This window comes from Hippocampus guttulatus, chromosome 8 (assembly GCF_054856545.1).
Source record: "Hippocampus guttulatus isolate MCC_2025c chromosome 8, RoL_Hgut_1.0, whole genome shotgun sequence".
Taxonomy (NCBI): Eukaryota; Metazoa; Chordata; class Actinopteri; order Syngnathiformes; family Syngnathidae; genus Hippocampus; species Hippocampus guttulatus.
In genome coordinates, this window is record NC_141268.1 from 20,262,787 (window position 1) to 20,289,785 (window position 26,999).

A 26,999-nucleotide genomic window follows, 5' to 3' on the forward strand; every position below is an offset into this window, starting at 1 on the left:
TGATTGGTCAGAAGGGAAAACCGCAGGCTTTCCCTTGCGGATTTGATTTGATCGACTCACCCATTTTGTCCTATTTGTCATTGGGGTGAGCTGGAGTTGATCCCAGCTGACTTGAATCAAAAAGCAGGTTCCACAGAGGATTGGTCAATAGCCAATTGCCTGCTATGCAAACAACCATTCAGAATTGGTTTCACACCTTGGGACAATTTCGAGTCTGAGTGAACATGTTTTGGGGGATAGGTGAGGAAGCCGCCACCTCGACAGGATCTAATCATATGCTCGGACTTTCAGTAAGTTTGTCATTCTTTTGAATGTTCTTTATTTATATTACGGATACAAAGATGTACGTATTGCATACTAATCTGTACTGTTGCTTCTTAAAAAAGATAAATAGCTTGACGTGGCCGTTCGCTTAATTTGGTATCTGTTCATTTGTTTTGGCAACACCTGTGTGATTGTATTCACATTAACGTTTGGAAAGGAATGTTACGTTCGCTTGGAATAATGTATTGTTTGGCGTCTTGGAAATGAATATGAAAAAACGTACTTAAATGTTTTATTGGTTGTGTCAAAATCACATTTATTGTAATTTGCTTTCGGAAAAAAAGCCACATGATTTTAGGACTGCTTTTCAGAGAGAATTCATTCTTTCAATAAAGCACTCCGATCAACAAAAGGATTCGAAATCGGTTGAAGCGTGCACTCACTTAAATGGTTTTCAACTATCCATCATAGCCCTAGCACGGTACAGAAGATCCGTTTTCAAGTTTTATTTTATTTTTTTGGGGGGGGGGGTCGCCTCGATCCTCCTTTATTTGTTAATCTTCGTTTCGAAAGACTGTTATTGATCGTTAGATATGACCCTCATATTTGTCTCTTTTTGTATATACCTCTTATTTTTGACGCTTATTCATATCCCTAAAGTATAGTAAAAAGTCAAAGTTGTTCAATAAATATGCAATTTGTTCCCAAAGGCGTACGGTAGCTGTATGCCCGATTAGCGCATGCGTAGTATGGCTTGACTTTTGATGTTTTTGCGCATGCGCAATACATCACGAAATACATTCGTGTGATTGACAGCTGCCTTTCCGGTGCTCGCGTCGTTTACTTTGTCACCTGCCGAAAAAAAACAACAACATCAAGTCCAAATTGACGATTAACGGCGTTAATATCGTCAAAGTCCGCGTTTGAAATGAGCTACGCCGTTTGCTGTGGGGGGTTCTACTACCTTGAGTAACGTGAGTGTCATTTATTAGTTTGCCGTAGGACCACATTCATGAGCGCGCGGGTGGATGAGAACAAATCCCAACCGATAAAAGCATCGTTCGGACATTGAGCTGGACAACAAGCTGTTAGCATAAGAGGAAAGGCAGAAGGGATTGATTCGCGGAATGATAGTTCATAAATGTTCCCCGGATCGCGTGGGCTTTTCCGTCCGCTTCAGAACCGATATCATCATTTTTCCAATACACGTAATTTTGTTTCAGTGTTTTTAAAGTGTGGCATTTGACTTTGGAGTTTGGTTCGTTGCGTGTAAGGCGCGCAAAAGGGATTATTTCTTTAATCGCTTGTCTGTTTCACTTTCGCTTCGACTTCTCTCTTTTTACAAACCAGCTAACTTTTGCATTTGTCTCTACTTGAAGAATTTAACGACATGGTACTGTAGCTGCTTTAATTTGGCAGGAAAGTCTCATGACTTAAGTTAGGACACACGCTGGCCAGTAATTAGTCCGATCCCAAACTGTACGTCACCGATTTTATCAGTTGCACACTTCCTTGACAGCCATAATAAAAAAAAGATGTAATACTGCATACCTCTCTCATTACTACTGTCAGAGAAGTCGTAATTGAACAATGTGTTCATAATTTTTTTTCAATAATAAATCAAAAGGTTGTACGCTTAATTGGGAACTAGTTTATTCATTTCATTATTAACCCTTTCATGCACCCTGTAACCTGATAACATAATAAGCTGTTGTCACCTCTGTCCCTGTAAAGGTTAAAGTAAGTAAATAAATGAACATAAAAGTAAGTAAATAAATGAACATAAAATTAATTTGAGTGTTACAAGATGTCACATTATCAATTGAAAAATTATACCGCTAATCTTTTAAGACTCCTACTTTTTCGCTTCATAGCATTCAAGGTTTGTTAAATGATTGAGTAATCCAAGTGATCATTTATTCACTCATCAGTAGGCAGCAGCAGTTAAGTCGGTTTCAGGACGATCGGTGATCATTATAAAATCATCCTGTGTTCATTTTGTGGTAGGGCACGGTCAAGAGTGGAAGAGGAAGTCATGTGGTGGTTCCAGCAGGGCCTCAGCTTCCTGCCCACCCTTCTGGTGGTGTGGACGGCGTCGGCGTTCGTCTTCACCTACGTCACGGCAGTGGTCCTAAGACACGTAGACCCTCTGGTGCCCTACATAAGGTACCCCCAGGGTTCGAGGTGGCTGTTGGGAATTTCAGGAAAACATGTTCATTTTCTTGAACGGCTGGTGTATTTCCGGGCCGGTCCTGGCCATCACGGCCGCTAACAGCCGCCAAACGCGTCAACAATTACGTTTCAGCACGAGACGGTGTCAACCCGTCGCCGTCTACGTTGCCGCAAGTGACGGCTCGTTGACGACAACTAATTTAGTTCATGGCTACGCTTTCGGACTATAAGGCAGACATGTGGATTGTTGAATGTGTGATTCTCTTTGTTTTATGTTTAGTTTGACAGTAAACGTCACTTGGTAGTGCAAAAAAAAAAACAACTTTAAAAAATGTTTTGCTTTCTGGCAAACTGTTGTTAAGTTTCTACTTGTAAGTGGAGGTACCATATTATGAACTGTGTCCCCATTGTGGGACCAGTAATTGTTATCTGTGCGCCTCTTTTTCAAAATCACATTCTTTGTTGTTGTTTTCAGCGACACGGGAGCGATGGCACCAGAGAGGTGCGTGTTTGGCATCATGCTGGACGTCTCTGCCTTTTTAGGTATAGCAAAAATAAACATGCAACACAACGGGCTATTTCCATTCATGTTAATGCACAATGTGTGTGTGTGTGTGTGTAGGCATGGCCACCGTGTACGTGCGCTACAAACAAGTGGAGGCTCTTACGAGCAGCGATGACAGATGCGTCTACAGACTAAACCGCTACGGGCTGCTGCTGGGCCTCTTCAGCTCCTTGGGCATGTGCGTGGTGGCTAACTTTCAGGTGAGCAGCATCACAAGTTCATTGTGCTCCTGTATGCCTGTTTCCCAAAGGAAATGAGTAAAAGTCTTGAGAAAATAAATTCTCAAGTAGGGAAAAGCAGAATCGTGATCAAATACACTCATGTAATGGAGTGGTCCCTTGAGCGCGCTCAAAAGACAACTCCTCACTTCCCATTGAAATGACTGCAAATGGAGAATTTGTAGGCACGATGTTTGCTGAAGTCCGCCCTGTGGGTCTCCGCCATTGCAGAAGACCACGCTGTTCTCGGTTCACCTGCTGGGCGCCGTGCTGACGTTGGGCGTGGGCGCTCTGTACATCCTGGCGCAGACGCTGCTGTCGTACCGCCTGCAGCCCCGCGTCCACGGCGCGAGGATCTTCCACGTCCGCCTCGCCGTGGCGCTGTGGACCTTCGCGAGCATCGTCACCAGTATCCTTCAAACGGCAACGACGGCGCCACAACGTCATACACAGATGGATAACAAACCGTTTGGAAAGAAAGTGTTGTTCAAATGCGCCATTCGGGTTTTCGGAGTTTCCTCCCCAAAAAAAAAAGGAGTGCCAGAGCACAGTGCGCCAGGAGCTGCTGATTGCGCAACATTTTGTACTGATGCTCGCTTTTAGCCGTTGGGGAGTCAGATCGATTGTCGGGCCTCTTTCCTGTCGCTGCGTTCCTTGAGCTCTGCCTCTCAGTGTTTGTGTCGTCCGTCGTCATGTACAGCAGCCTGCCCGGAGTGGACATCGCCCGCAAGTTGCACTGGTCGCCCGGCGAGACGGTGGGTGGTGTTTGTTTTATTGATCCACCGTGGGTGACATCCAAAATGCACGAATAGGCCATCCAAAGAACAAACAAACAAACAAACAAAAAGAGGTGCATCCTTTGGCTTTCAATCAGGGCTTTTGTGCTCGAGGGCCAACTCATTGGTCAGTGATGTAAAGAATAAAAGAATGTGTGGGGAAGAAAGTCCCATTTTTATCACCAAATAATTTAGGACCATATTTAAATTGGTAGTGTTTCCAATGACTTGGCAAATTATATAAAATTAATCAAATTTGAAAATGAAAAGATTTATTTTACTTGCTTTCAAATTTTATTCAAAGTGAATGGCAGCTGATTTGCCAATTAGTAAAATAAAAGCATAACATTATTTCATTTTTCTATCGTCTGTAAAAAGATTTTAAAAGGGGAGTTGAATTTCTGATTAATGTGGTATGAAATGTAAAGTTGATCTTTTTTTTTTACAAAACGTGTATTGAAAATATTTAAAACATAACCTTATCTTTTTAACATCATCTATAATGAACTAGATTGTGATTATTTCAATGTACCGTTTAACAATTATTATTTTTATCATCTTTGATGCCCCTTTCCAAGCTAGGCTGGTGAGTCAAAAACTATTCTTATCCTGACTGGGCAGATTTCTCATTAATATTCGTTATGTTGATCAGTTTTGCTCTTGATTGAATCAAGAGCAAAGTGTAGTTGCCATGGGAACAAATATTACAGGATTTTAGATGTTTTTTTTTTTGTTGTTGTTTTTTTTTTTTTGTCCAGGGCTACACAGCTCACATCATCAGCACAACGTGCGAGTGGTCCCTGGCATTGTCCTTCATCAGCTTCTTCCTGACGTACATACGAGACTTCCAGGTACTCTTTCTTGCTCCCACCCCCCTTTTTTTTTTTCCTCACCGCCACTATTGTGCTGACATGTACGCGTATCCCTTTGAAGAAAATTAAGCTCCGAGCCGAAGTGGTGGTGCATTGCGACCACTTGTACGACTGGCCGGCGGGGAGCTTCGCCGCCGCCAATATGCCCGACAAACCCGAAGCCTCCGAGTCGTCGCCGCTATTACAGGGAGCCACGTGACACGGACGAGTACCAAAAACTTAATACGACTTTTTTACAAGCACCTTTCACTTTCTGTGCCCTTTCTTATTTAGCCACTATTGACAGAAAAAGTTTGAGAGCACTTGTTGCGGCGAGCCGTGCTCACAAGAATGGCAAAGTCAGTGAAGCTGACTTCACTTCACACACGTAGTCCATTGGAAGAAATGGAAAGGGACCGTGTATGCTTTTTGCGGGGGAAAATAAAGTAGAACTACTCACCTTTTGAAGCCACTTGGGACATTATTTTGTCGTTCTTTGGTTAATTTTACATCCTCTTTTGTCACAGGAAAAAAAAAAAGCGCAAAGAAGCTGCGTTACTGGTTAGGCGCTCACTGAGCTGAGGTTTCATGTCATTTGCTGATGTTACGAGTGTTGGGTTTGAGAATGTGAAGGAAATGTCAGTTAGTTCACCGATTAAAACAAACAATCTTGGTTACGTTTTTCATTCGTAAATCAAATGAAGAACATTAATACAGTGGACTTGTGGATTAACCTGTTATTTGCATATTTGCTGTGTTCCCCCACTGCATTTTTTTGGGGGAGGGGGTGAATTGGCAATGATGGGTGCCAGTTATTTGCAGATTTTCTCTATTCGGCCCACTGTAAATAAATACATACTTGTAGACAACTTAATTATTTAAAAAACCCAAACTATTCAGTCCATCAATTTGCTTTTCAAGTGATAGATGTAAAATAAATTCAAATTCATTGAAATTAAAATCAATAAACGTGTTCCATTGTTGAAACGTCAGCATTTCCTGTCGGCAAGTAAAGCACAAACTTTTTTTTTTTTAGAAGTATATTCATATTTTTAATTCATCTTGCATCCACGTTTTTGGTCCCGAGTCGTTGCAGAGTACGGCAACATTTCAGCAGGTATGAAACGGCATACTGTCTGTGTGTGTGTGTGTCGCATACATCCAATAGTGGCAATAAATAAACAAGAGAAGCAGCTTTTCATATTTTGTGCAAAATTAAAAATTTGTAAGCAGGTCCTGGGAGGCGACACAAAAGATGAAGGTGAGTCCTTCCAGGACCTTTTCACAACACTTGATTGTTGAGCTTAGCATCACGTTTTTTTTGTTGTTGTTGTTTTTGGCACGCAGGGCTTGTCTTGTCGTGCTTTGTCTCGCCACGTTTGCAGTTCTTTGACCCATCTCCTCGAGATGGGACCACAGCAGGAAGACGGGCGGCGCCTCGGCAGCATGTTCGGACATCCGCCATCCCAAGTGCTAAAAGGCAGAGCCGTCGCACACGATGTTCTGTCCTTGTCCCGGAAAGAGCGCCATCTGCCAGTAGCGAGGGTCGGCGTACACTGCACACGGCAAAGGAACACGCGTGACGGGGAGTGAAGCGCACGGCTTTCGACCGACATGTCTGCCACGTCACTTATTTCCACAAGTCCAGACGTTCAATCATGTAAACGTCCTTTCAACTATGGAAAGCGCAACACCCCCCCCCCCAAAAAAAAAATTCAAATTAAGTGATTAAAAAAATGATGTTCCGTATCACACATACATCATCCTAAATGATACTATGCTGCCGTTAGTTGTCATGTTTGCGTTACCCATGTCTCCGGGGTTGAGCCACAGGTTGAAGGAACTGCAGTGTTTCTGGCATCGCGGAATGGGAACAACTCGCACCGTCGGAAGCCCTTCGCCCACCACCAGCCAGCCCAACACCCCCACAGCCTGACAAACACACACACACGATAAATATGCCACCAAAAAAAGCTTTCAATTGGTTACGCAATTGTATTTGGGACTGACCTGCTTGTGGGTGTCGGTGTTGTGTGTGACCAGGCAGCGTTGTAAGACAGTGCCGGCACTGTCCAGCAGGGGGCAGAGTTCTGCCTTGGGAAAGAGCCACCGTAACACTTTCTCCCTGGTCGCTGAGCTGAACCTCCTGCTAACACAAGCGCCAAACCCACCCCCAGAGTCCACACATAAATTTGTATCATGAAAATGAATTGGCAGGCTGCTAAAATGAAGCAACAGGTGGCGCTGTGATGCCCACAATGCAAGGTCACTTTCACCAATCACAAGCCAGAAGAAAGTCATTAATGGAAAAGACATAATTACAAATGAAAAAATGCTGTCAACTGGTTAGCTGCCATATGCTTGATGGAGTGTGACTGTATATGTGTGTCTTCTACCATAGCAGGGTGAAATTGGCGGGCCCTTGCGGGAGGCCGGTGTTGGGGTTGTGGTCGCCGCTGTCATCGTAGTCGTCTTCGAGCAAGACGGACATGGAAGCCGAGTGCGCCAAGTAGAGCTCCTCCAGCTGTCGCCGCTCGATGCTGAGCGACTCGCCACCCTGCGAGATGGCAATGATTATAAAAGCAATTCCTGGGTAGGAATGGTGCAATTTTTTAAATCGGTGTGGAAAATCGGTTTTGGGACACACAGAACCATCACACCAGTACAATAAACCCGACCATTCTACCTCAATAAAAAAACATTTTTTTACCTTTAACAGGACAAGCTGGGGTCCGCGACGGAGCGTGACAGTACCGCGGAGGCTCTCCGGTACCTCTACAACTGAGGAGATCTCGGCGCAACCCGAGCAGTTGACCAGATTCTGTCTAAGCGAGCCTGAACTCCACCACTCATGGAAGCCTGCGCATGTGTCCGAAAGTATTGCAGCACAACTCCATCAATGGCCAAATGAATCAGAAGGTTGGTCAGTTATTACGAGTGTGTGTGTGTGCGTTTGTTTACCTTGCAGATTGTACTTCTTGGCGATGGGCAGCGCAAGCAGTCGCACGTGGCTGAGTGGTGACGACCAGTTGCAAGATCCTGGGCGGGCGGTGCCCGAGTCCGGCTCACTTTGGGGGTAAGTGAACACCAGCGCTGCCAGAAGCAGAAAGCCCAGTGCAACAAGCAACTGCACAAAAAACACACAACACACCTTAGCGATGACACAATAGAGACTTGACCAAATCTTATGAAATTTTTAATGAATTAACAAAATACAAAAAAGAAGAAAAAAAGGCGGTGTCCGCACTCCTCCCCACCTTGACGGTGGCCCTGAGGAGGGGGAACTGCGGGGGCTCGCGTCGAGGTTCGTTGGTCTCCAGCATTCGCTTGATGAAGCGCTCGATCTCCCGCTCGGACATGCCATAGCGGTAGCCCGATTGGCGCAGGATATCGATGCTCTCCGACAGCTTGTCGTAGATGCACGGCTCGCTCATCGTCGTTCCCATAGCGACAGAGGCGGCTTTGCTTGAAGCAAACACAGGCGACCCGTTAATGCATTTTTAAAATGTGTTTTGACAATTTTGCACAATTCAAATCATTTCTTCTAAACAGAAAGTGAGACTACAGACACATTTATAGAATGGTCAGCCAATTTAAGATTTACTTAGCTGTTTAATTTATCTTAGGCGCCCACAAATAAAATGTATTATTATTATTATTACAGTGTAGCTACAAATCAGACCATAATATGTAATAAGACGATACATAAGCAAACAAACACAATTTCGGCGTAGTGATAACAAAACATGATCTTATATGTTGGCACGTACAAGCTGACACACTATTTTTACTCTCCGTGTTTGTACTTTCGAAATAGCAGTCAAGGCTAGCTTGTGGTGACTTGGTACGCTAGTTTGTTAGGAACGTGTCCTTACGTCGCCTCCTTCACGTGACACAAAACGGATCCGCTCACCCTGAAGCCAAACAACAAATTCCGCCTTTGAGGGCTGTCTTCCTTGTCGGTATTTTATTAATAGAAGTCTAATCGATGTTTTTTCCGCAAATCTCCGTGCATGGCTACTTCCAATAAACACCTGCAGCAGACTCGCTCTTCTTCTCTTGTGTTTCAACGCTACGAGCTCGCTGTCGCCACCCAGTCAGCCGCCTCTGAAATGACTAACTGAATGGAAAGACTTATGAGATAGAGGTTGTGACCTCCACTGTGCAGAGGCTGTTTTTTAACGATATTTAATTGTCACCAAGAATTGAGTGTTAAAACGCCTCTTTCTGGCTGAGTCATATGATTCGACGCTCAATTTTAACCATTCAGAAAGGGCAAACGGCCTTCCATAACGATCAGCCAATAAAAGCGCCCTATACGCAGGAATTTCCGCTCATCAACTACCATCTGAAAATAACCTGAAGGAAACTTAATGTTCAATGACGATGGAACTCCACTTTGAATTGTTTGTTAGTAATGAGAAATAAAATAAAATGCTTTGTTTGTACTACGTTGAGCCACAAATTCCATATCAGATTTTTAACCAACCAGAAGACGACAAAATATAGTTCCTGCAAGAGGAGCCAATGAGAGCGCGGAATACGACCGGAGAAACTTCCTGTCTTTTGCGTTTGGTATATTTACCAACCAACCAGAGGATGGATACCTATGTTTCCGTAAGATTGACCAATGAGAGTGCAGTAAACACAAGAAAACTTCCGCCTCTTATGCGTGACGTTGTATAAAGGATGTCATAAGTAACCTGGCTGTGAACTTGCTTTCCAGCACGCTTACCAAATAGTTTTTTTCTACGCCTTCTTCGCGAACAGGATTTAGTCAGTCTGCAAGTTTCCCTCCTGCGGATTACTTGACGTGAAAAGAGTGGTCGTGTCTACTTTGCATCGTTTTACCGTTGCAGGCGTGCGTGGTGTCTCCCACCAGCTGAAAGTCTCCCGCCGTCCACGATGCTCTCCTCGGGCAGGACCGCGTCCTCCCGCATTTGCTGGCCTCTTCAGAGGCTCTGTCCCCGGCTGAGCTGGGAACAGAGAGCCGCCGCCAGCACTCAACGGAAAGGTGAGGACGGAACCTCATAGCTGTTAGCCTAGCATGATGTTAACCCGAAAGTGACGCAGTTTGGGACAGAGACCAACACAAATGTCGATTTGAATATTTTTAATATACATTTAATAACTAAAACTGGTTTCGTTGCAGTGACCAAACTTGAACTGGCTTTTAAGCTGCAAAGTCACACAAAAAAAAAAATCAGATGGCCCCTTCTTAACACGATCATGACAGTATATAATAAACGTGGTACTCGAGAAATAGAACGCTCTGTTGTGTTTATACATGTTGTGTGCTCAGATATCAAATAAACTAAATAATAAACCATAAAAACAACACAGCGTAACAAATAAACCAGAAAAAAACATCATAAAGTAAGAATGATTGACAGATGTCTCCGTTTCTCCTTCGTCAAGTAACGGAACTATTCATTCTGAAAGTGATAGTAAACGGTAATCCACATCGAAAGTCATTTCGCCGTACATATGCCATACCACTTTATTTATATAGCTCATTTAAAAGACATCAGAAGTTGACACAAAAGTGTTGTACAGATTACAAAAACAAAAATCATGATCAAAAATGGTAAAACACATCCACCCCCCCCCCCCCCGCTATAAACATTAAAACATAAAACCTACATTTTGTCAGATGGAAAACCCTGCAGAGGAGCGGTTTGTCTAACAGGCAGAGAGAGACAGTTTATTCCACAGCGTTGTGGCTGCTACATATTAAAAAAAAACACACACAAATTTTGATTACAAACTTAGAAGTTACTCTCAATGTTTTTATTTGATTCCCCAAGCATTCCAAAATCACGAGTGTGTACAGAAAAAGATGACTGGGAATGACTCGGCACTAACTGACCAGTCACACTCAGCCAGTTAGAGATCCGGGGTCACTCTGGGGACATGCTGCTGCTATTACAAAACAGACATAACTGATGATATGGTGTTGTTTAATTTTTTGAAAACAATTTTCTATCTATTTAAATTTATATATACACATATCCATAGAACTGATCAAGAAACGAGACTTGGTCCAAGATGAGCTGCGGCCCCTCTACATGGACTTCCAGGCCACCACGCCCATGGTAACCACCTCGCTTTGCAGAACTGCGTAGAAAACAATGTATTTAGGGAGTCTTGAATTCCCTCTATGGCCTACTTTCCCCTAACCATTCCCCCTAAAAAAAAAAAAAAGTAGACCGCGATTGCTGAGACAGTGGCACTCATCTGATGAGCAATTACTTGACAATTCAATGGTAAAATCAATAGGATAGTCAATTCTAAAAAGATTTGAGCCAAAGATTTGAGCCACATTTGTTTGCCCGTTTGCCCATGGGCAAACAAATGTGTTTACTTGCCCTTTACACAAATGGTATGTCATGTAAGTCCCCTTCTAACATTTAGAATACGATAAGAAATGTGAGGGCAAATTGTAACTGCGTCATGGGAGAGGCAGAAGCAAACTTTCAGTTTCACTCTTGACTCCATGAGGTGCTTTCAAGGACTGAAATCAAAACGGCCTTAGTTGGTGCGAAAGGAATTCTGCAATGCTTTTTTTTTCAGAGCAGAAAAACAGCTGAGATTTTCAGGAAAAAAAAAAGACAATAAAGGATTCCGTCTTTAATCTTAACCGGTAGGATCCTCGCGTTCTGGATGCCATGTTACCCTACCAGGTGAATTACTACGGCAACCCTCACTCCAGGACGCACGCCTACGGCTGGGAGAGCGAGGCCGCCATGGAGACCGCAAGGAAGGTAGAAAAAAAAAATGTCTTTGTCTTCTGTTTGCCAAAAAATAAGTGATGTCATCGCCTCTCCGAGCAGCAGGTGGCCGATCTGATCGGCGCCGATCACCGAGAGATCATCTTCACTAGTGGAGCCACCGAGTCCAACAACATGGCCGTTAAGGTATGCTCAAAACTTGTCTCAACTCACAAATAGGATCCAACTCAACAACTCAGATTAAAAAGAAAAGAAGAAAATACTGGCCGGCGTATGCAAATAAGCTCAGTCAGATAATGTAGCAGCTGCCCACGTCATCACTCATTGATCCTTCTTTTCAAAACATCACAAACAAAATGTCTGGACAGCCGTCTAAAGTCATTTGTTTCCAAATTGCTGCTGGATACTATCAAGGCAACCGTTGACATTTTGTGCGTGGTGTTGGCGGGTTCGCGAAGGGCGTGGCCCGCTTCTATCAGGGCAAGAAGCGTCACGTGATCACCACGCAGACGGAGCACAAATGTGTTCTGGACTCATGTCGCGTTCTGGAGGCGGAGGGATTCCGCGTCACCTACTTGCCCGTGCAAACCAACGGACTGATCGACCTCGAGGTATGTGCCACTTTCACGCCACCGAAAGCAATATTCGTGTAAAACTTAGGTCGTTATTTTAACGTGAATGACTTCATAACAATGTGAAATTCATTTGCATATTCATGAAATCCGTATCCCGACAACAGCATTAAATTATAACCTTACCCGGATAGAAATATTTTTTACCAATTAATTTTTTGGGTTGCTTCTGTTTTCAGTTGCTGGAGGCCTCCATGACTCCTGACACGTCTTTGGTGTCCATTATGACGGTCAACAATGAGATCGGCGTCATACAGCCCATTAAGGAGATCGGTAACCACACCTCTGTTATCTTGTGGCTGATTCAAATTGGCCGGAACAGATTTTGCTCTGACGGCGCAATCAGAGGATGGGCATTGAGGGCAAAAAACAAAAGGTCAAATGTGACAAGTTCTATTTTGAATAGACTTGAAGTGATGTGGGCCACCACTGCCGATTCAGAAGGCCTTGGGCAGATTAGATGAAAATGACAACCCCATCAGATGCTGTAATCTGATTGCACGACGAGTCTAACGTCTACATCGATGTTCTGGAAGCATAACAGAGAAACGCTACCAAATGAAAAGATTAAGTTAATCTACTCCACTTGTTTACCTTTGCTCGAAGAAATAACCCCCTCCCACCTCCGCCTTCCCTCCTGGGCTTGTGCTCAGGTCGTCTTTGCCGCTCCAAGGGCGTGTTCTTCCACACGGATGCCGCACAGGCCGCCGGGAAAATTCCCCTCGACGTTTCGGACGCCAACATCAACCTCATGTCTATCAGCGCCCACAAGATCTACGGACCCAAAGGTACGAGGGGGGGGGGGGGGGGCTGTTGGCGTCTTCCCTAAGCGGGTAAAGAGTCGTGAATGCACTTGTGTGAGCTAACGGTCGTGCGTGCCAGGTGTGGGCGCGCTTTACGTTCAGCGGCGGCCTCGGGTGCGACTGGAGCCCCTGCAGAACGGCGGCGGCCAGGAGAGGGGTCTGCGCTCCGGGACGGTGCCCACCCCGCTGGCGGTCGGCTTGGGGGCCGCCTGCAGCATCGCGCAGCAAGAGATGGGGGTCAGTGTGTGTCTGTGTGTGTCACTTTGTGTCTTGCTGTGTGTCTGAACTGTTTCTAATGTGTCTTTTGTGTGCGTGTCGTAGTACGACCACCAACGAGTGTCCATGCTGGCAAACCGTCTCGTCCAGAAGATCACAACTCAGCTCCCTGATGTGATCATGAATGGAGACCCGCAGCAGCGCTACCCTGGTAGATGGAAACTCGCGTCATTGACACACACTGACGTGTGTAGCATCACCGTGCGTGTGTGTGTGTGTTTGTGTCTGTGCCTTTGTTAGGGTGCGTCAACTTGTCCTTTGCCTATGTGGAGGGAGAAAGTCTTCTGATGGCACTCAAGGACATTGCGCTCTCGTCCGGCAGGTGAGCCTCACCTCCCAAATCATATTGAATTCATTCACTGCCGGCCATTTCAAAGCATTTTTCGGTGACAATTTAAACACTGAACCTACCAAAATAAAAGTGTAGAGTTGGAACAAGTGGCAAAAACAACCGGAACGGATTAATTGCATTTCCATTCATTTCAATGAGAAACTTTACCTCAAACATTTCATTGTAAAACGCACTCACGGGATGAATTAAGTTTGTAGCCCGAGTTTCTGCTCTACTCTTCACAACAACGCACAATATTACTGAATACATGCATATGCCTGTGTTTGTGTAGCGCGTGTACTTCAGCCTCTCTGGAGCCGTCGTACGTCCTCCGAGCCATCGGAGCCGATGAAGATCTCGCCCACTCCTCCATCAGGTTTACTGGCGGCGGCGGCATCAATCTCATACTCATCCTACAAAAGCCACCTTGGCAAACATGCGCGTGTGTTAAATAGGTTTGGAATTGGCCGCTTCACCACAGAGGAGGAAGTGGATTTCACGGCAGAGAAATCCATCCAGCATGTTAAAAGACTGCGGGAGATGAGGTGGGACATCACAACAAGAACTTTCATTTCATTACACTTTGTTGAAGTGCCCCAAAAAGCCAAAGATAAAGCATAACCTTTAGTCGATGCCTAGTGCCAATAACTTTTTTTTTTTTTTCAGTCCTCTGTGGGAGATGGTGCAGGAAGGCATCGACCTGAAGAGCATCAAGTGGACACAGCACTAGACTTCACCCACTTTCTTCGCTTCACTTCCTGGTTGACACCCACGAAATGGATTTGATTATATTTTCCGTCTTTGTATTGCCGCACTCAAAACACGCACAAATGTCCTTTGAGGTTCCAGAGTGTCCTGTTCGCTTGAGCTTACCTGTCACGTGTAATGCAGTGACATTTGAGAGTTAAAATCTCAGTCGTAGATACCAAAATACATTTGGAATGTTATCTGCAGGAGGGAGCTACCAAAGCTAACACCAATAATAGTAGATGCATTATTTTGTATTGAGTGTTGTCTGTCTTGTGACTTCAACCCGTCTGTATAGTATTCACCAAACATCACGTCAGTGTATTAGCATCTTGGTTAGTGCAGCCCACACACATTTACAATACTATTCAATAAAGAATATTATTAATCATTCAAAACTGTTTTTTTTTTTTTTTCAAATTTGTATTTACACAAACCCTCTCCCACAACACGAAATACGGGGTAATAAATGACCGGTAATAAGTATGGTCCATGGACGATTCAACTGTGTATGTACACATACATACATACATATGTAAGCTTATGTTATATTATTAATTATAATTTTATGTTTGAGCATCATATTATTTCATGTCTAAGCAATTATTAAACAACAGAATATAATTTAGGTATGCCCTCAACTTACACACATACTGTATATATCTATATATATTACACATATATATTAGTGTGTGTGTGTGTGTGTGTGTATGTATGTATATTTATTTATTTTTTTTATAAACACGCACACACAGACATACCTTTTTTAAAGCCCGTGAAGAAACTTTAAAATAATATCCTGCTTCATACATATTTTTTAATTTATGAAAAGGAAAGACGGACGGAACTATTCCGTGTTTCTGTCGGAGGATATTACGCGACGCATCAGGCGGAAGCGGCAGTTGCCACGTCGGAATTGCAATCAATTCGCTTCTCATTTCTCCCTTTTTATAACACATTAAAAATATTTACTGGAGGGCTTCTCGTCAGTCTGTAGGCATGGTGAGTCCGTTCACATTTCTTTGAAAGTCCAGATAAACCCGCTTGTTTTTGTATGTGTGACTTCATCAATCTGCTCGCATGCGAGCAGCTGCTCAGTAGCATAGCGGCTACGTGAATTTTGGACAAGCGCACCAAAACGACATTTTCTCAAGTTGTCAATTCTGTGATAATGCAATAAAAGTTTGTATATTGTTTATCATTTTCAGGTTTCGGTCATTAACACAGTGGACACCTCACACGAGGACATGATCGTGAGTAGTTCGATTTGTATGCATAATCCTGATCGATTAACATTTATTGATCCAAAATTCAGATTCAACAATCTCTCAACCCTTTTAAATAATAATTTCACGTTAGTTCTCCTGATCTTAAACAAGCTTTGAAACGTCATTTTGCCAGCATTAAACTGAATTAAATTTCACTCATGATAATTTTAACAATAAATCTTCTGACTAAGACACTCTAAGTGATCACTAACATCAATTATTTGGCGAGCTGTACCAGAGAGGTACAAAAAGTGTGTCTAACTGTCGTGGATGTGTTGCAGCATGACGCTCAGATGGACTACTACGGCACCCGCCTGGCTACCTGCTCGTCCGACCGCACCCTCAAGATCTTTGACGTCCGCAACGGCGGACAGATCCTCGTCGCCGACCTGCGAGGGTGAGCGATATTTTTTGCCAAGTGAAAAAAGTCCCTCACCCAAAAAGAAAAAACGTCAACGTGTGGCGCCTCTCCACTGTATCATGGTTCATCATTCACAAGACCACAAAATTACACATTTTGAAGCAACTGTTTTAAACGGGATTTTACAGTTCCAGGCAAATCTGGTTCAATTTAGAGTTCTACGTTTGCAATTCAGCACTATGTTCTGCTGCGCGCAGCGCAATAAATGGGGATGCGCTATGGTTTTAACCCCTTCGTGTTTTTTTTTGTGGCTCCCTCAGGCACGAAGGTCCCGTGTGGCAGGTGGCTTGGGCGCACCCCATGTTTGGCAACATCCTGGCGTCCTGCTCATACGACCGCAAAGTCATCGTGTGGAAGGAGGAGAACGGCACCTGGGACAAGATGTACGAATACACGGGACACGAGTCGTCAGGTGCGTGTCCGCCCCATTTCATCCAGCGTCTGGTGTGAAGTAGGAAATACTTGTCAGAGCAGCAACATGGGGGAAAAAAATACCAAAAGGGCCCCTTAGGAGAGTACTTGACCTGAACACCTGTCCCGACTTTATGGAATCCCCTTACATACGCTTCGTTACTACCTTCAACGAAAGGTTGCCCGTGTTGGTTCATTCTGTGCTGTATATGCTAAACATCAAGACGGGGGGGCAAAATGGTGCTAAAATTTCGTCTCTGTCGTATGTGTGTTTTTGCTTGAATGCAGTTAACTCGGTGTGTTGGGGTCCATACGAGTTTGGCCTGATTCTGGCGTGCGGCAGCTCTGACGGCGCCATCTCCCTGCTCACCTTCACGGGAGAGCAGCAGTGGGACATCAAGAAGATCAACAACGCACATACGGTCAGTGGCGCCCAAACGGCCCAACACGCTTGTCCGCTCCCTACCCATTACCTGATTTGGACGCACCAGTGGGATTCTACTCGGTGGATGATTTCTTGTTCTTGTTTAGATTTTTGTTTGTTTGTTTAGGGGTTTTTTTCCTTCAAAATTACAAGGTGGCGGTTCAAGGGGGCATGTGACTGTGTGGCATTTTTTTTTAATGGAGAACAAGGAACAATCGCATGACGATAATTGTGTGACGTGTCTACACATGTGATTGAGTGCGATTTTTTTTTTTTTTGAACTGTTATCGCTTGTTTTTTTTCCCCCTTCTATTTTCTGAATTTTGGACGGCCACAAAGTGACAGACTAGCTAGCATCAAATCGGGACTCGGTATCAGTAGACGCTTCAATTCAAGCGACTCGGACTCGTGTGCAGAAAAAATGTAATGGGAACATCGCTAAGCAAAAGTCACGCACTTATTTATTTATCATTTGTTTGTTTATTTATTTTTTAAATTACTCCTGGACGATGTGCGTTGTGTGGCGCCGGGCAAGTTACCCAATTTGCTCCCGTTGTTTGTGTGCATCAGATCGGCTGTAACGCGGTCAGCTGGGCTCCCGCCGTGGTGCCGGGAAGCTTGATCGAGCAGCCGTCGGGACAGAAGCCCAACTACGTCAAACGCTTCGTCTCCGGTGGCTGCGACAACCTCGTCAAACTCTGGAAGTAAGTCACGCTGCGATTGACATTCGCAGAGAATCGATGCCAGCATGAGAACAAGCCCGAAAACTAAAATACAGTCAAACTTTTTGGCCCCGCCGAGGCTTACGGCTGTCCTTTTAAACGTGTGTCGCCGTGACAACACACGTGTTATGTAGCTGTGGTTGTCTTCCAAAAATGTCCACCTGACCACACCGCATGTGACTTGCCGTCGGGCAGGGAGGAGGACGGCCAATGGAAGGAGGACCAGAAGCTGGAGGCGCACAGTGATTGGGTGAGAGACGTGGGCTGGGCCCCTTCCATCGGACTCCCCACCAGCACCATCGCCAGCTGCTCGCAGGTCAGACGACGGCAGGTCGCCGGAGCCTCGCGCCGGCGCCGCCCTTTGTGAACTTTTGCCAACGCCGGCGTTCCAGGACGGCCGGGTGTACATCTGGACGTGCGACGACCCCGCCGGCAACGCCTGGACGGCCAAATTGCTGCACAAGTTCAACGACGTGGTCTGGCATGTCAGCTGGTCCATCACGGGGAACATCCTGGCCGTGTCCGGAGGAGACAACAAGGTACGCGTCGGCGGCGCCGTCTTCTCCTTGGAGACGGACACGTTGGGAGGGTGTGCTCATGTGCTCCACTTTTGTGTGTGTGTGTGTGTGTGTGTGTGTGTGTGTAGGTGACGTTGTGGAAGGAGTCGATGGATGGTCAGTGGGCGTGTATCAGTGACGTCAGCAAAGGCCAGGGAGCCGTGTCGGCCATCACAGACACGCAGCAGGCAGAGCAGTGACGCACGCACCCTCTCGTGATGTCGATATGGTTGTAAGAAATAGAATTGACTTTTTTTTTTTTTAATCCAACTGTTTCCTGTTGACCAAAAAAGGGACTCTTCACGTCCATCCTTGCCATCGTGCTTTTGTACCCCTCAACATTGCGCCTCCCTTCAGCCACTCCCTCCAAATGGCCATCAATAATTGGCTCTGACTGACCAACCAATCAGGAACCGGAAGCACACACCTGTTTCCGACTTGTATGTAATTATTAAAAAAAAAATGCAAATATGAACACAAGGTTTTGTTTGTCATTGTGCTCCAGTGTTGGGAAAAGTTGCGATTTGATTCGTGCGTTGCTGCTTATTCCTTTGTTCATCCTCCTTCGGCATTCCTGTTTGCCTCCTCTTGTTCGCCTTCAACTCCTCATCATCGTCTTCGTCCTTTTTTGCCTTCTCATCTCGGCTTCCGCTTGGTCGTCCTCGTCACTCTTCCTCATTTTCCTCCACTTCCTCCTTTGTACCCTCCTCTTCATGCTCCTCCTTTTCTTCCTCCTGCTCCCCCCCTCCTCCTATTTCTCCTCTTTTTCATCTTTGCCTCTGGATCATTCTTCCCTGCATGTTTCTCATCCCCCCCCCCCCCTCGTTGTCCTCCACATCTTCTCCCTCCTCTTTATGCTCCTCCTACTCCTTTTCCGCTATGTCTTTCTCCTCCTGTCCACTCCTCCCTCCCTCCTCTTTGCCATTTTCCTCCTCCCTCCCCAGCAGCCACTTACTATCAAAGCAGACCAACACCCGAGCGTGTGCGCACACCAACCGCCCTCGCCTTCCTCATCATGAGCCTGAGCCGCAGCAAGAGGATCAGCTCGGGCGCCTCGGTCCGCCGCTCCAGCGGCTTCGGGTCGCCGGTGGCCGGCTTTAGCGGCGTCTCGCTAGGCGTGGCCAACAGCGGCGGCCACCTGCAAGGCGCCCCGCTTTCCTCGCTCTCGGTCAACAAGAGCCTGCTGGCCCCCCTGAACCTGGAGATCGACCCCAGCCTCTCCATGATCCGAGCCCACGAGAAGGAGCAGATCAAAAGCCTCAACAACCGCTTTGCCGCCTTCATTGACAAGGTGACGCTATTGAGGTTTGGTATTTAACGAAACGCTTCATATTGTGTTCAGATGTTCTGTACTTTTGACTCATTGTTGCAGTTAGTTTATCATTGAACGCTGTACTGAAGTTTGTGAAAAACGAGACGAAAGATTCACACTAACAATTAAAGGACCCCCCCCCCAAAAAAAACCCCACCTAGTCAAAGTTTGAGCTAGATTTTTCATACAACCCCATCAATAGCCACTAAGGCCATGACAACGTAGCTCCGTGTCTGAACGGGGTTGGGGGGGAGGAGAAGCTGCAGTCAAACAGGCAAAAATTCATCTCAAGGACTGAGGCAGGGCACAAAACTAAACAAATGCAAACCCACAGGAATTTTGCCCCTCAAAAAATGAATCAAAATTTTTGCAAAAGAGAAGCGGCTGTAAAGCAGTCCAAAATTTTACGTCAGTGGGCTAAGCAGGGCAAGAGACTATTTGAAAACGAGGTTTGGTTTGACCAAATGAAACAAATGCTGGCCAAAGCTAAGCAAATCTATGGACTGTACCCCCCCCCCCCTTTTTCAATTTACAGAATTGGCAAACACCCAAAAAATAAAACCTAAGCAAAATAGAAATAAAGGTCAGGAGTATCATCAATTCACAGCGTCTTCCATACATTTGAAGCTCATTGGCCCGACTTAGTTCGCAACCCCCCCCCCCCCCACATCCCTCCCCTGGGGAAGGAAAAAGCCACCACTGAACAAGTAAAAGTGCAGTTGCTGTGGTCACTGACGAAAGTGGTGGTGGTGTGCAAACAAGACAAGCGGAGGTTTTGTCTTGCCGCCTTTCTCACAGATGAAGTGGAGTTCTGAGCTGACATGGATACCCTGGATGCTCTTTTCTCACGGCGTCGGTGACGAGCTGACACAATGCCGCCATTGTCGCTGCCTCCTCCCATCAGCTCGGATCCGTTTCACGGCAGTTGACCTCCAATTTTCATCCCACAACCTTATTACAGTCAAACAATCATCACCTGAAGGCTTCCCAGGAAAGTGGGAGATCAAACGTAGCATTAGCTTAGCATTTGATGTTGTATGGATGAAGCCGAAAGTTCAAAAGTTAGCAAAACCGTCGCAATGCTGGCATTTTATTAATCCTAAAGGTGAAATGTTTCACCGCTAGTTAGATTAGCACCAAGCCTCAAACCAAGGTTGCGTGGAAGTGAAAATGAACTGGTCACCAAAATGTGTTTTCTCACTGACAGAAACAAAATAACTCATGATTTTGGACAAACTCAATCTCCACCGGGAAAACCCTCACTATGTCTTTACGAACCCAAACACTAAATGCGTTCGCAGCTAGTTGGATTAGCATATAGCAGGCTAGCCGAAAATAGAGCTGCATAAAACTGACAATGAAACGGTCAATAGAATGTGCTTTTTCAATACATACAAAATAATTGATTTACAATAGATATGTCAAGGGGTAGAATGAGTCTTATCTGAGGGTTAGATCAGATTACGAATCAAAGCAGCGCTTCAATTGGACTATGACAATGTTTGCCTGACCTCGGAACATTCACTCACCCCGAAGGTTGAATACTTCTGTTTGTTAGCTTAGCACCTCACATGCTAGCCCAAAGCCAAATGAACTGTACTGTCAACCTGGTTGCATAAATGTCCTTTACTCTTCATAAAGAGACATTTTTTTAGAAAAGAAATTCAACCTAAATGACATTTCGATACAAAAGGAACATTCCTTTTGGAAAACAATCTGTTTCTGTAGCTTAGCGTTGAAAGCAACAGTGACAACACTGCAAGAGGTCATTGAAACCGTCGTTGCGGGGACATTTAAGCTTCCCGTAATCTGATAAAACCATTCGGTGTTCATTCTCATATGAACAGAGCAGCCTTTGTGTGCGCACACGCACACGCACGCGCTCGCTGAACAGTAGCCGGGACACTGGAACCGAGCTGACATGAAGCTGGAATCTAAGCCACCATTTGAGCTGACTTCTTTTGACCATCGAAGGAATGATATGTGGACCCCCAAACAGGTCTCAAGAAGCCATGCCTGAAAAGACACAGGAAATCTGCCGTTTTGGTTTCAAGTGGTAGATCATGTTGTCCAGTTTTCATCATAATCATTATTATAAAAAAAAAAAAAACTAGCCCTTGAAGCCAGCTTTGGTCACCAACATGAATTTTGTAGACATGTCTATCAGGAGTAGATTCACAAAAATGTTTCAAGAGGCCACACACGCAAAGAAAGCGACAGACACACACACACACACACACAAACTGGGCCATTCTGCCTTTTTGTGTATTTTCCAACATTGCTTCTTGAAAATCTTTTGCAGGTCTCCTCATGCTAGGCCCGTCTACCAAATCTCATGATGCGAAATGAAACTGGCTTCAGGGGCTGAATTTTGAAATTTCCCTAATGAGCCAACTTGGTTGCAGCTATGGTCTGAAAATGAGTTGTGCGCATTTGTGTTTGCCACAGGTCTGCTTCCTGGAGCAGCAAAACAAGATGCTGGAGACCAAGCTGGAGCTGCTGCAGGGCCAGGGCGTGGGCCGCTCCAACGTGGAGCCGCTGTTTGAGGTCTACATGGCGGGTCTGAGGCGCCAAATGGACCTGGTCAACAACGACAAGAGCAAACTGGACGGCGAGCTGAGGAACATGCAGGGCCTGGTGGAAGACTACAAGCACAAGTCAGCACGACTTGTCACTAGTTTAAAAAGAAGCACGGGAATGACAGCCCACCTCTTGTCAATGCTGTGATTGTTTCTTCTTCTTTTGACAAATGACTCACTCTTTTGGCTGGCTTCTGAGTCTTCCTTTTCATTGCGCTTACAGTGACGATAAAGCTAATAAGAAAACATAAGAAAACCTTTATTAGTCTCGCAATGGAGAAATTCCCAATTCACAGCAGCAAAGCTAATCTGGTTATGTTATAAAAATTATTCTAACAGTGCTTGACTTTCATCGAGGCTCGGCTCTGTGTGCAGATACGAGGACGAGATCAATAAGAGGAACAACCTGGAAAATGACTTTGTCCTCCTGAAGAAGGTCTTTCTCACACACACACACACACACACACACACACACACACACACACACAGGCTGTACATGATCATACGGTGTGACTCTTCGAGGGACCCCCCGCTTTGTATGCACATGTAACTGGAGCTGGAGGGTATCATCCAAGTCCACAATGGGGAAAATGACACCCGCTGCAAACGATTCGTGTCTCTCTTGGACTGCAAAGTGGAGCTTGAGAAAGACTTGCGAAGAAAAAAAAAAAGTCCCATTTCAAATATTCCATGTGCGCAGGATGTGGACTCGGCCTACATGGTCAAGGCCGACCTGGAAGACAAAGTGGGAGCTCTGACCGATGAGATCAACTTCCTGCGCGCCATCTACGAGGAGGTACGACGGGCGACTTCCTCTGGAATGTCTTTGTTGAAAGCCTGACATTGTTTTTGATGTTTATGAAAACACAATATTTGGTTTGTTTAGTTTGTGCGAGACTCAATTGCCATCCGTGTTTAGCGCCACTCTAAATTGTGTTTGATGTTTCACAAAATGGTTTGTTGAAAACTGAATTAGTTGAAATCTTTGCTGTACTCAACATGCATGTATGTAGACATTGGTAGCCTGAAGGCCTCAAATGGATGTCGTCATTATTGCGTCGGCAGGAGCTGCGCGAGTTGCAGGCCAGCATCCGGGACACGTCGGTGGTGGTGCAGATGGACAACAGTCGCAGCCTGAACATGGAGCAGATCGTGGCCGAGGTCAAAGCTCAGTACGAGGAGATCGCCGCTCGCAGCCGAGAGGAGGCCGAGGCCTGGTACAAGGGCAAAGTGCGTCTTCCCGAATTCAAGCGCACGCGCCCCAGTTCCCTTCGCTCCAATAGGGGGTTGGGCAGGGGGGAAAATCTCCAGTGAGTGTGGCAATACACTGTAAATAGGGCTTCTCAAACTATGACAGTTATTTATTTCTTTTGGAGGAGGAAAAAAAGTTGAAATGTTATACCACAATTGTACTCAAACTCACTATACAGCTGAACTGTATTCAGGCAGTCATTCTTTTGCATACCACTAGAGGGAGCCCGCCTGCCACATGTGGTACTTGTCCAATGGCCCAACAGATGTTTTTTTTTTTTTTTTTGGAAGCCCATATTTGGCAGGATAAAATTCCGCTAACCAATTAATCGGCTGATTAATAAAGAATTATATATAATTCACAAATTAACTCATTTTTGGTTCCTTAATGTTACAAGCAGAACCTTTGAGTGCTTTACAATGTCTTTTCTGTTAGTATTAAAGTTTACAACAAAAACAGATATTAGCCGATTTTTTTTTTGGTTGATCTCCCCCCCCCCCCCCCCATAATTTTGCCAATTTCCATTTGTATTTTGCACATTTTTCTTGCCGTCTGTCCCTCCGTTTGTAAGACTTTTCTTGTGGTCAGTTTGACCAGATGTCAGTGCAGGCCAGCCAGTTCGGAGATGAGCTCCGTGTGGTCAAAGGGGAAGTGGGCGAAGTCAATCGCCTCATCGGCCGCCTGCAGAGCGAGATCGAGGCCGTCAAAGCGCAGGTACCGGCCGACGCTGCTGTCCGCTTCCTGTCACCCTCGGCGTTGCAAAAACTCACATCTGTCCATGACTAAAAACCTCAAATCAAGGCAAAATACGCTTGCCCAGATGTTTCCCCTGAGCAGAGGTCGTTTTTGTGGCTTCGTTGGCTTCAAGAAAAATTTTCATAACAATTTTTAAGGTGTTATTACTTCCATCCTTCCATTTGGTGTATTTCCGATACGACCTCCGAAGCCGCGCGTGTGTGAAACGCTTTTCAGCGCGGCAACCTGGAGAGCCAGCTGGCTGAGGCCGAGGACCGCGGGGAGATGGCAGTGAAAGAGGCCAAAGCTCGCACCCGCGACCTGGAGGACGCCCTGCAGAGAGCCAAGCAAGACATGGCCCGCCAGCTCAGAGAGTACCAGGTACCGTTCACTTCACGGCAGTGCTACACTTGGGGTCCACTGCGAAATAGCGCACATTTTTACAGCGGAACACATCTGCTTGGTCAGGGAAATTGTTTTTTTGGGGGTTTTTTTTATGGCTTGGCGTTGATTGAATATGGTCTGGAAAACATTTTACACACACACTTTAAAAATGTTTTTTTTATTTTTAAAACCTCCCAAGTATCACCATCAGAAAGTCGTTGCCTGCCAGCTGTTTTCAAGGCAGTTTGCGCTCTTGTCAGCCATTTTTGAGCAGTCTGACTGGAGTTTGCAGATCAACAGGACTTGGTGGTCTGGGACAATTGAGCACCAGACCTACCAAAGGCAAGCATAGACTTTTTTTTTACCAGAAAAGAAGTTATTCTACCATTTCCTGTTCTTTAATCGGCAGTAGCACATAGGTTGGTTTCACCCAAATCACCATTTCCTGAGCAAAAAGCAGAGAAAATGAGCTTTGTATGTGGATGGGAGGAAAAAGCCATGTTAAAACGTCACTCTGTATATAAAAAAAAAAACTTGAGCAGTCAAGCAGGGTTTTTAGTCTCTTGGGCTCAGACTGGCTGTTGATAACCGCCGATAGAACACTTTTGGCTTGCTTTGAAGCTCTTTGAAGCCTCCCGCGACTAATCAGGGTCTCCCTCAAGCCTTACAAAGTCGCAGGACGGAACACCCGAATGTGCCTGAGGGCTTTGATCCCAAGTGTGCGTTTGACCCGCAGGACCTGATGAACCTCAAGCTGGCTCTGGACATCGAGATCGCCACCTACAGGAAGCTGCTGGAAGGCGAGGAGGACAGGTGAGGGGACAGGAAGTGGGCGTCTTCTCCAACTTTTGCCTGACCCGCTTTTTGCTGGCTTCGCAGACTGGGTCAGCAGTCCATCCTCAACATCCAGGCCGTCAGCAACTACAGTAAGTTGTTGTGTTGGCGACAAGACCTCCGCCAAGGCCGGCAAACTCTCCACTCTTGTCTCTGACTTGTTTTTTGCTTGCAGTTTTTTACTTGCAGGTTACCTTGAAAAAGTCAATTGGTTAACTTTGCATTGTTTACAAACATCACCCCCAAATTTCGGGACAGCCTTCAATGTAACTGTGCTTCACACAACCTGTTGGGTCCAAATGTTTCTTCCAATTTAATGGTAATTTTGTTTTTTTAAAGCGAGATAACACTTTGTCAACAGTATGGAGTGTGCAACCAACCTTAATATTTTCATAACTGCGCCGTTTCCTCGGCAGGCAGCAGAAGTTCCAACGGTCACTACCAGAGCGCTGGCGGCTCTTCGCCTTCCAAGGTGCTCATCAAAACCACCAAGACCCGAGACCACAGTAGATACAGCACACACTAAACAAACATCTTCCGCACTCACATTTACTCTTCCCTAAAACTGAGTTCAGTGCTAAAATTTCGAGATAGTAAATCTAACTCTACTTTCTTTGGTGTTTCTGTTTGGGGTGGAACTTTGATATCTCCTTCAAATGTATGCAAATGATTGTTGTGCTCAAACCTCAGTAATATGAAGTTAGGTGACTTGAATACTTCCAGATCATCGTACTATTTTTTCTTTGATTATTTTTTTTCTCCCTTTTGCTTGAAATCATAATAAAACGACAGAAGGCATATTTGCACTTTTTTTTTCCATTTTGGTGCCAACGGTCTTCATTGAGACAAAAGTATTGCTTTGCCACCACCTTGTGGCATGTTGAAGCCAAGGAACATTTTTGAGGTGAATTGAGGAATTTTCCTTCGATCCAAGTAGCGCTTTGCCACCGTGCTGTGGCATCTTTAGGCAGTTACAACTCTTTAGGTGAGTTTTAATTTCTCAATCAGATCCTTGCAAGTGATTTTCTATTGTTGCCACCAGATGGCGGCAAAGTGCTGCTTTTGGTCAAAGTGGTGGCGTCGGCCTATCAAGACTTGCTTGGGCTGTGCAATCGGAGAACACTAGCCGAGTCCCGTTGCAGACAAAATGTAAAAAAAAAAAAAAATCAATGTCCCGATATGTGTGGACCTGACTCTAAATGATGCTCCTCAACTGACTTCTACATAGTACCTCAACACCAAAATGCCATCAAAGCAACGCCGTAATTGCTTTGCCCCGAACCCAAAGACAACGAGAAGGGAAGTTTTCCGAGCATAAAACAGCCCCCCCCCCCACCCCACTCCCACACACACATGGACGCAAAGCCATGTGTGAGGGTTCACTGTATACTCCCCATGAGTCCCTATGGGGAAAAGTGGCATCCTAACGGGAACGACAAACAGAGTTGAAGTGGGACAAAGACAGAGCGGCATCGTCAGAGAGCAAGGGAGCGTGTGTGTGGAGTGGGGGTGGGAGGTGGGGGTAGACTAGGTGCCGCAGCGGTCCAGTGGGTCTCGGCGGCGACCATCGTCGCTTCTCCTTCCTCGTCATCCTGACAACAGAGAAAATGTTAGAAAGCGGGAGGGAGAGGAGTGTGTGAAGCCGGGGGTCGTTCGGTTGAACCAACCTTGAGGACAGGACCTCATCTTCATCCTCCTCCTCCTCTTCGTCTTCATCATCATCATCATGCCGGC

At 45.5% G+C, this 26,999-nt stretch overlaps 5 protein-coding genes and 1 long non-coding RNA gene across 10 annotated transcripts; 4 read left to right on the forward strand and 2 right to left on the reverse strand.

Moving 5' to 3' along the window:
* The first annotated feature begins 1,046 nt into the window (after positions 1-1,046).
* Positions 1,047-5,314, forward strand: dram2b (DNA-damage regulated autophagy modulator 2b). The gene is made up of 8 exons (XM_086118295.1): positions 1,047-1,238; positions 2,272-2,430; positions 2,912-2,979; positions 3,059-3,201; positions 3,451-3,628; positions 3,892-3,974; positions 4,754-4,846; positions 4,929-5,314. The coding sequence occupies exons 2-8, from the start codon at positions 2,300-2,302 to the stop codon at positions 5,064-5,066; spliced, it is 834 nt and encodes a 277-aa protein (XP_085974421.1). The 5' UTR covers positions 1,047-1,238; positions 2,272-2,299; the 3' UTR covers positions 5,067-5,314.
* Positions 5,315-6,037: 723 nt separating this feature from the next.
* c8h6orf89 (chromosome 8 C6orf89 homolog) lies at positions 6,038-8,993 on the reverse strand. Of its 5 annotated transcripts, none has more exons than XM_086118293.1 (8): positions 8,760-8,993; positions 8,104-8,306; positions 7,808-7,973; positions 7,557-7,705; positions 7,243-7,403; positions 6,857-6,995; positions 6,655-6,778; positions 6,038-6,402 (listed from the first exon to the last, which is right to left on the reverse strand). In XM_086118293.1, the coding sequence occupies exons 2-8, from the start codon at positions 8,290-8,292 to the stop codon at positions 6,320-6,322; spliced, it is 1,011 nt and encodes a 336-aa protein (XP_085974419.1). In that variant the 5' UTR covers positions 8,293-8,306; positions 8,760-8,993; the 3' UTR covers positions 6,038-6,319. The 5 variants fall into 5 exon arrangements, with proteins under 5 accessions (XP_085974419.1, XP_085974416.1, XP_085974417.1 ...); XM_086118290.1 differs by having other exon boundaries at positions 8,104-8,311; XM_086118291.1 differs by having other exon boundaries at positions 8,722-8,993.
* A 518-nt stretch (positions 8,994-9,511) lies between these two features.
* Positions 9,512-14,764, forward strand: nfs1 (NFS1 cysteine desulfurase). Its single transcript, XM_086118554.1, has 13 exons — positions 9,512-9,860; positions 10,865-10,941; positions 11,494-11,610; positions 11,680-11,763; positions 12,036-12,188; positions 12,389-12,482; positions 12,863-12,997; positions 13,092-13,249; positions 13,334-13,439; positions 13,529-13,610; positions 13,912-13,995; positions 14,075-14,164; positions 14,286-14,764. The coding sequence occupies exons 1-13, from the start codon at positions 9,752-9,754 to the stop codon at positions 14,347-14,349; spliced, it is 1,353 nt and encodes a 450-aa protein (XP_085974680.1). The 5' UTR covers positions 9,512-9,751; the 3' UTR covers positions 14,350-14,764.
* A 470-nt stretch (positions 14,765-15,234) lies between these two features.
* sec13 (SEC13 homolog, nuclear pore and COPII coat complex component) lies at positions 15,235-18,644 on the forward strand. Its single transcript, XM_086117837.1, has 9 exons — positions 15,235-15,368; positions 15,575-15,619; positions 15,916-16,031; positions 16,316-16,467; positions 16,755-16,888; positions 17,461-17,594; positions 17,808-17,928; positions 18,005-18,151; positions 18,259-18,644. Exons 1-9 carry the CDS (start codon positions 15,366-15,368, stop codon positions 18,367-18,369), a joined length of 963 nt encoding a protein of 320 aa, XP_085973963.1. The 5' UTR covers positions 15,235-15,365; the 3' UTR covers positions 18,370-18,644.
* Positions 18,645-18,777: 133 nt separating this feature from the next.
* LOC147201753 (keratin, type II cytoskeletal 8-like) lies at positions 18,778-26,063 on the forward strand. The gene is made up of 10 exons (XM_086117836.1): positions 18,778-19,460; positions 21,930-22,138; positions 22,436-22,496; positions 22,761-22,856; positions 23,126-23,290; positions 23,901-24,026; positions 24,285-24,428; positions 25,168-25,244; positions 25,311-25,357; positions 25,682-26,063. Exons 1-10 carry the CDS (start codon positions 19,185-19,187, stop codon positions 25,789-25,791), a joined length of 1,311 nt encoding a protein of 436 aa, XP_085973962.1. The 5' UTR covers positions 18,778-19,184; the 3' UTR covers positions 25,792-26,063.
* LOC147201754 (uncharacterized) lies at positions 24,594-25,778 on the reverse strand. Its single transcript, XR_015101609.1, has 2 exons — positions 25,646-25,778; positions 24,594-25,459 (listed from the first exon to the last, which is right to left on the reverse strand). It is a non-coding gene; the product is annotated as an uncharacterized LOC147201754 (long non-coding RNA).
* Positions 26,064-26,999: the final 936 nt, after the last annotated feature.

What these genes read in the sequence shown, in the direction of transcription:
- nfs1 (XM_086118554.1), top strand. Translation starts at nt 9,752, where the DNA reads ATGCTCTCCTCGGGCAGGACCGCGTCCTCCCGCATTTGCTGGCCTCTT. An exon ending in ACAGCCCATTAAGGAGATCG is followed by an intron (nt 12,483 to 12,862) that starts GTAACCACACCT and finishes GCTTGTGCTCAG; the next exon opens with GTCGTCTTTGCCGCTCCAAG. An exon ending in ATTGCGCTCTCGTCCGGCAG is followed by an intron (nt 13,611 to 13,911) that starts GTGAGCCTCACC and finishes GTGTTTGTGTAG; the next exon opens with CGCGTGTACTTCAGCCTCTC.
- LOC147201753 (XM_086117836.1), top strand. Translation starts at nt 19,185, where the DNA reads ATGAGCCTGAGCCGCAGCAAGAGGATCAGCTCGGGCGCCTCGGTCCGC. An exon ending in ACTTTGTCCTCCTGAAGAAG is followed by an intron (nt 22,497 to 22,760) that starts GTCTTTCTCACA and finishes CCATGTGCGCAG; the next exon opens with GATGTGGACTCGGCCTACAT. An exon ending in CCAGGCCGTCAGCAACTACA is followed by an intron (nt 25,358 to 25,681) that starts GTAAGTTGTTGT and finishes TTTCCTCGGCAG; the next exon opens with GCAGCAGAAGTTCCAACGGT.
- dram2b (XM_086118295.1), top strand. Translation starts at nt 2,300, where the DNA reads ATGTGGTGGTTCCAGCAGGGCCTCAGCTTCCTGCCCACCCTTCTGGTG. An exon ending in GGACGTCTCTGCCTTTTTAG is followed by an intron (nt 2,980 to 3,058) that starts GTATAGCAAAAA and finishes GTGTGTGTGTAG; the next exon opens with GCATGGCCACCGTGTACGTG. An exon ending in GCGTGGTGGCTAACTTTCAG is followed by an intron (nt 3,202 to 3,450) that starts GTGAGCAGCATC and finishes CCGCCATTGCAG; the next exon opens with AAGACCACGCTGTTCTCGGT.
- sec13 (XM_086117837.1), top strand. An exon ending in CTCGTCGCCGACCTGCGAGG is followed by an intron (nt 16,032 to 16,315) that starts GTGAGCGATATT and finishes TGGCTCCCTCAG; the next exon opens with GCACGAAGGTCCCGTGTGGC. An exon ending in AACCTCGTCAAACTCTGGAA is followed by an intron (nt 17,595 to 17,807) that starts GTAAGTCACGCT and finishes GCCGTCGGGCAG; the next exon opens with GGAGGAGGACGGCCAATGGA.
- c8h6orf89 (XM_086118293.1), bottom strand. Translation starts at nt 8,292, where the DNA reads ATGGGAACGACGATGAGCGAGCCGTGCATCTACGACAAGCTGTCGGAG. An exon ending in CCCAGCTTGTCCTGTTAAAG is followed by an intron (nt 7,404 to 7,556) that starts GTAAAAAAATGT and finishes GCCATCTCGCAG; the next exon opens with GGTGGCGAGTCGCTCAGCAT. An exon ending in ACACCGACACCCACAAGCAG is followed by an intron (nt 6,779 to 6,856) that starts GTCAGTCCCAAA and finishes TGTGTTTGTCAG; the next exon opens with GCTGTGGGGGTGTTGGGCTG.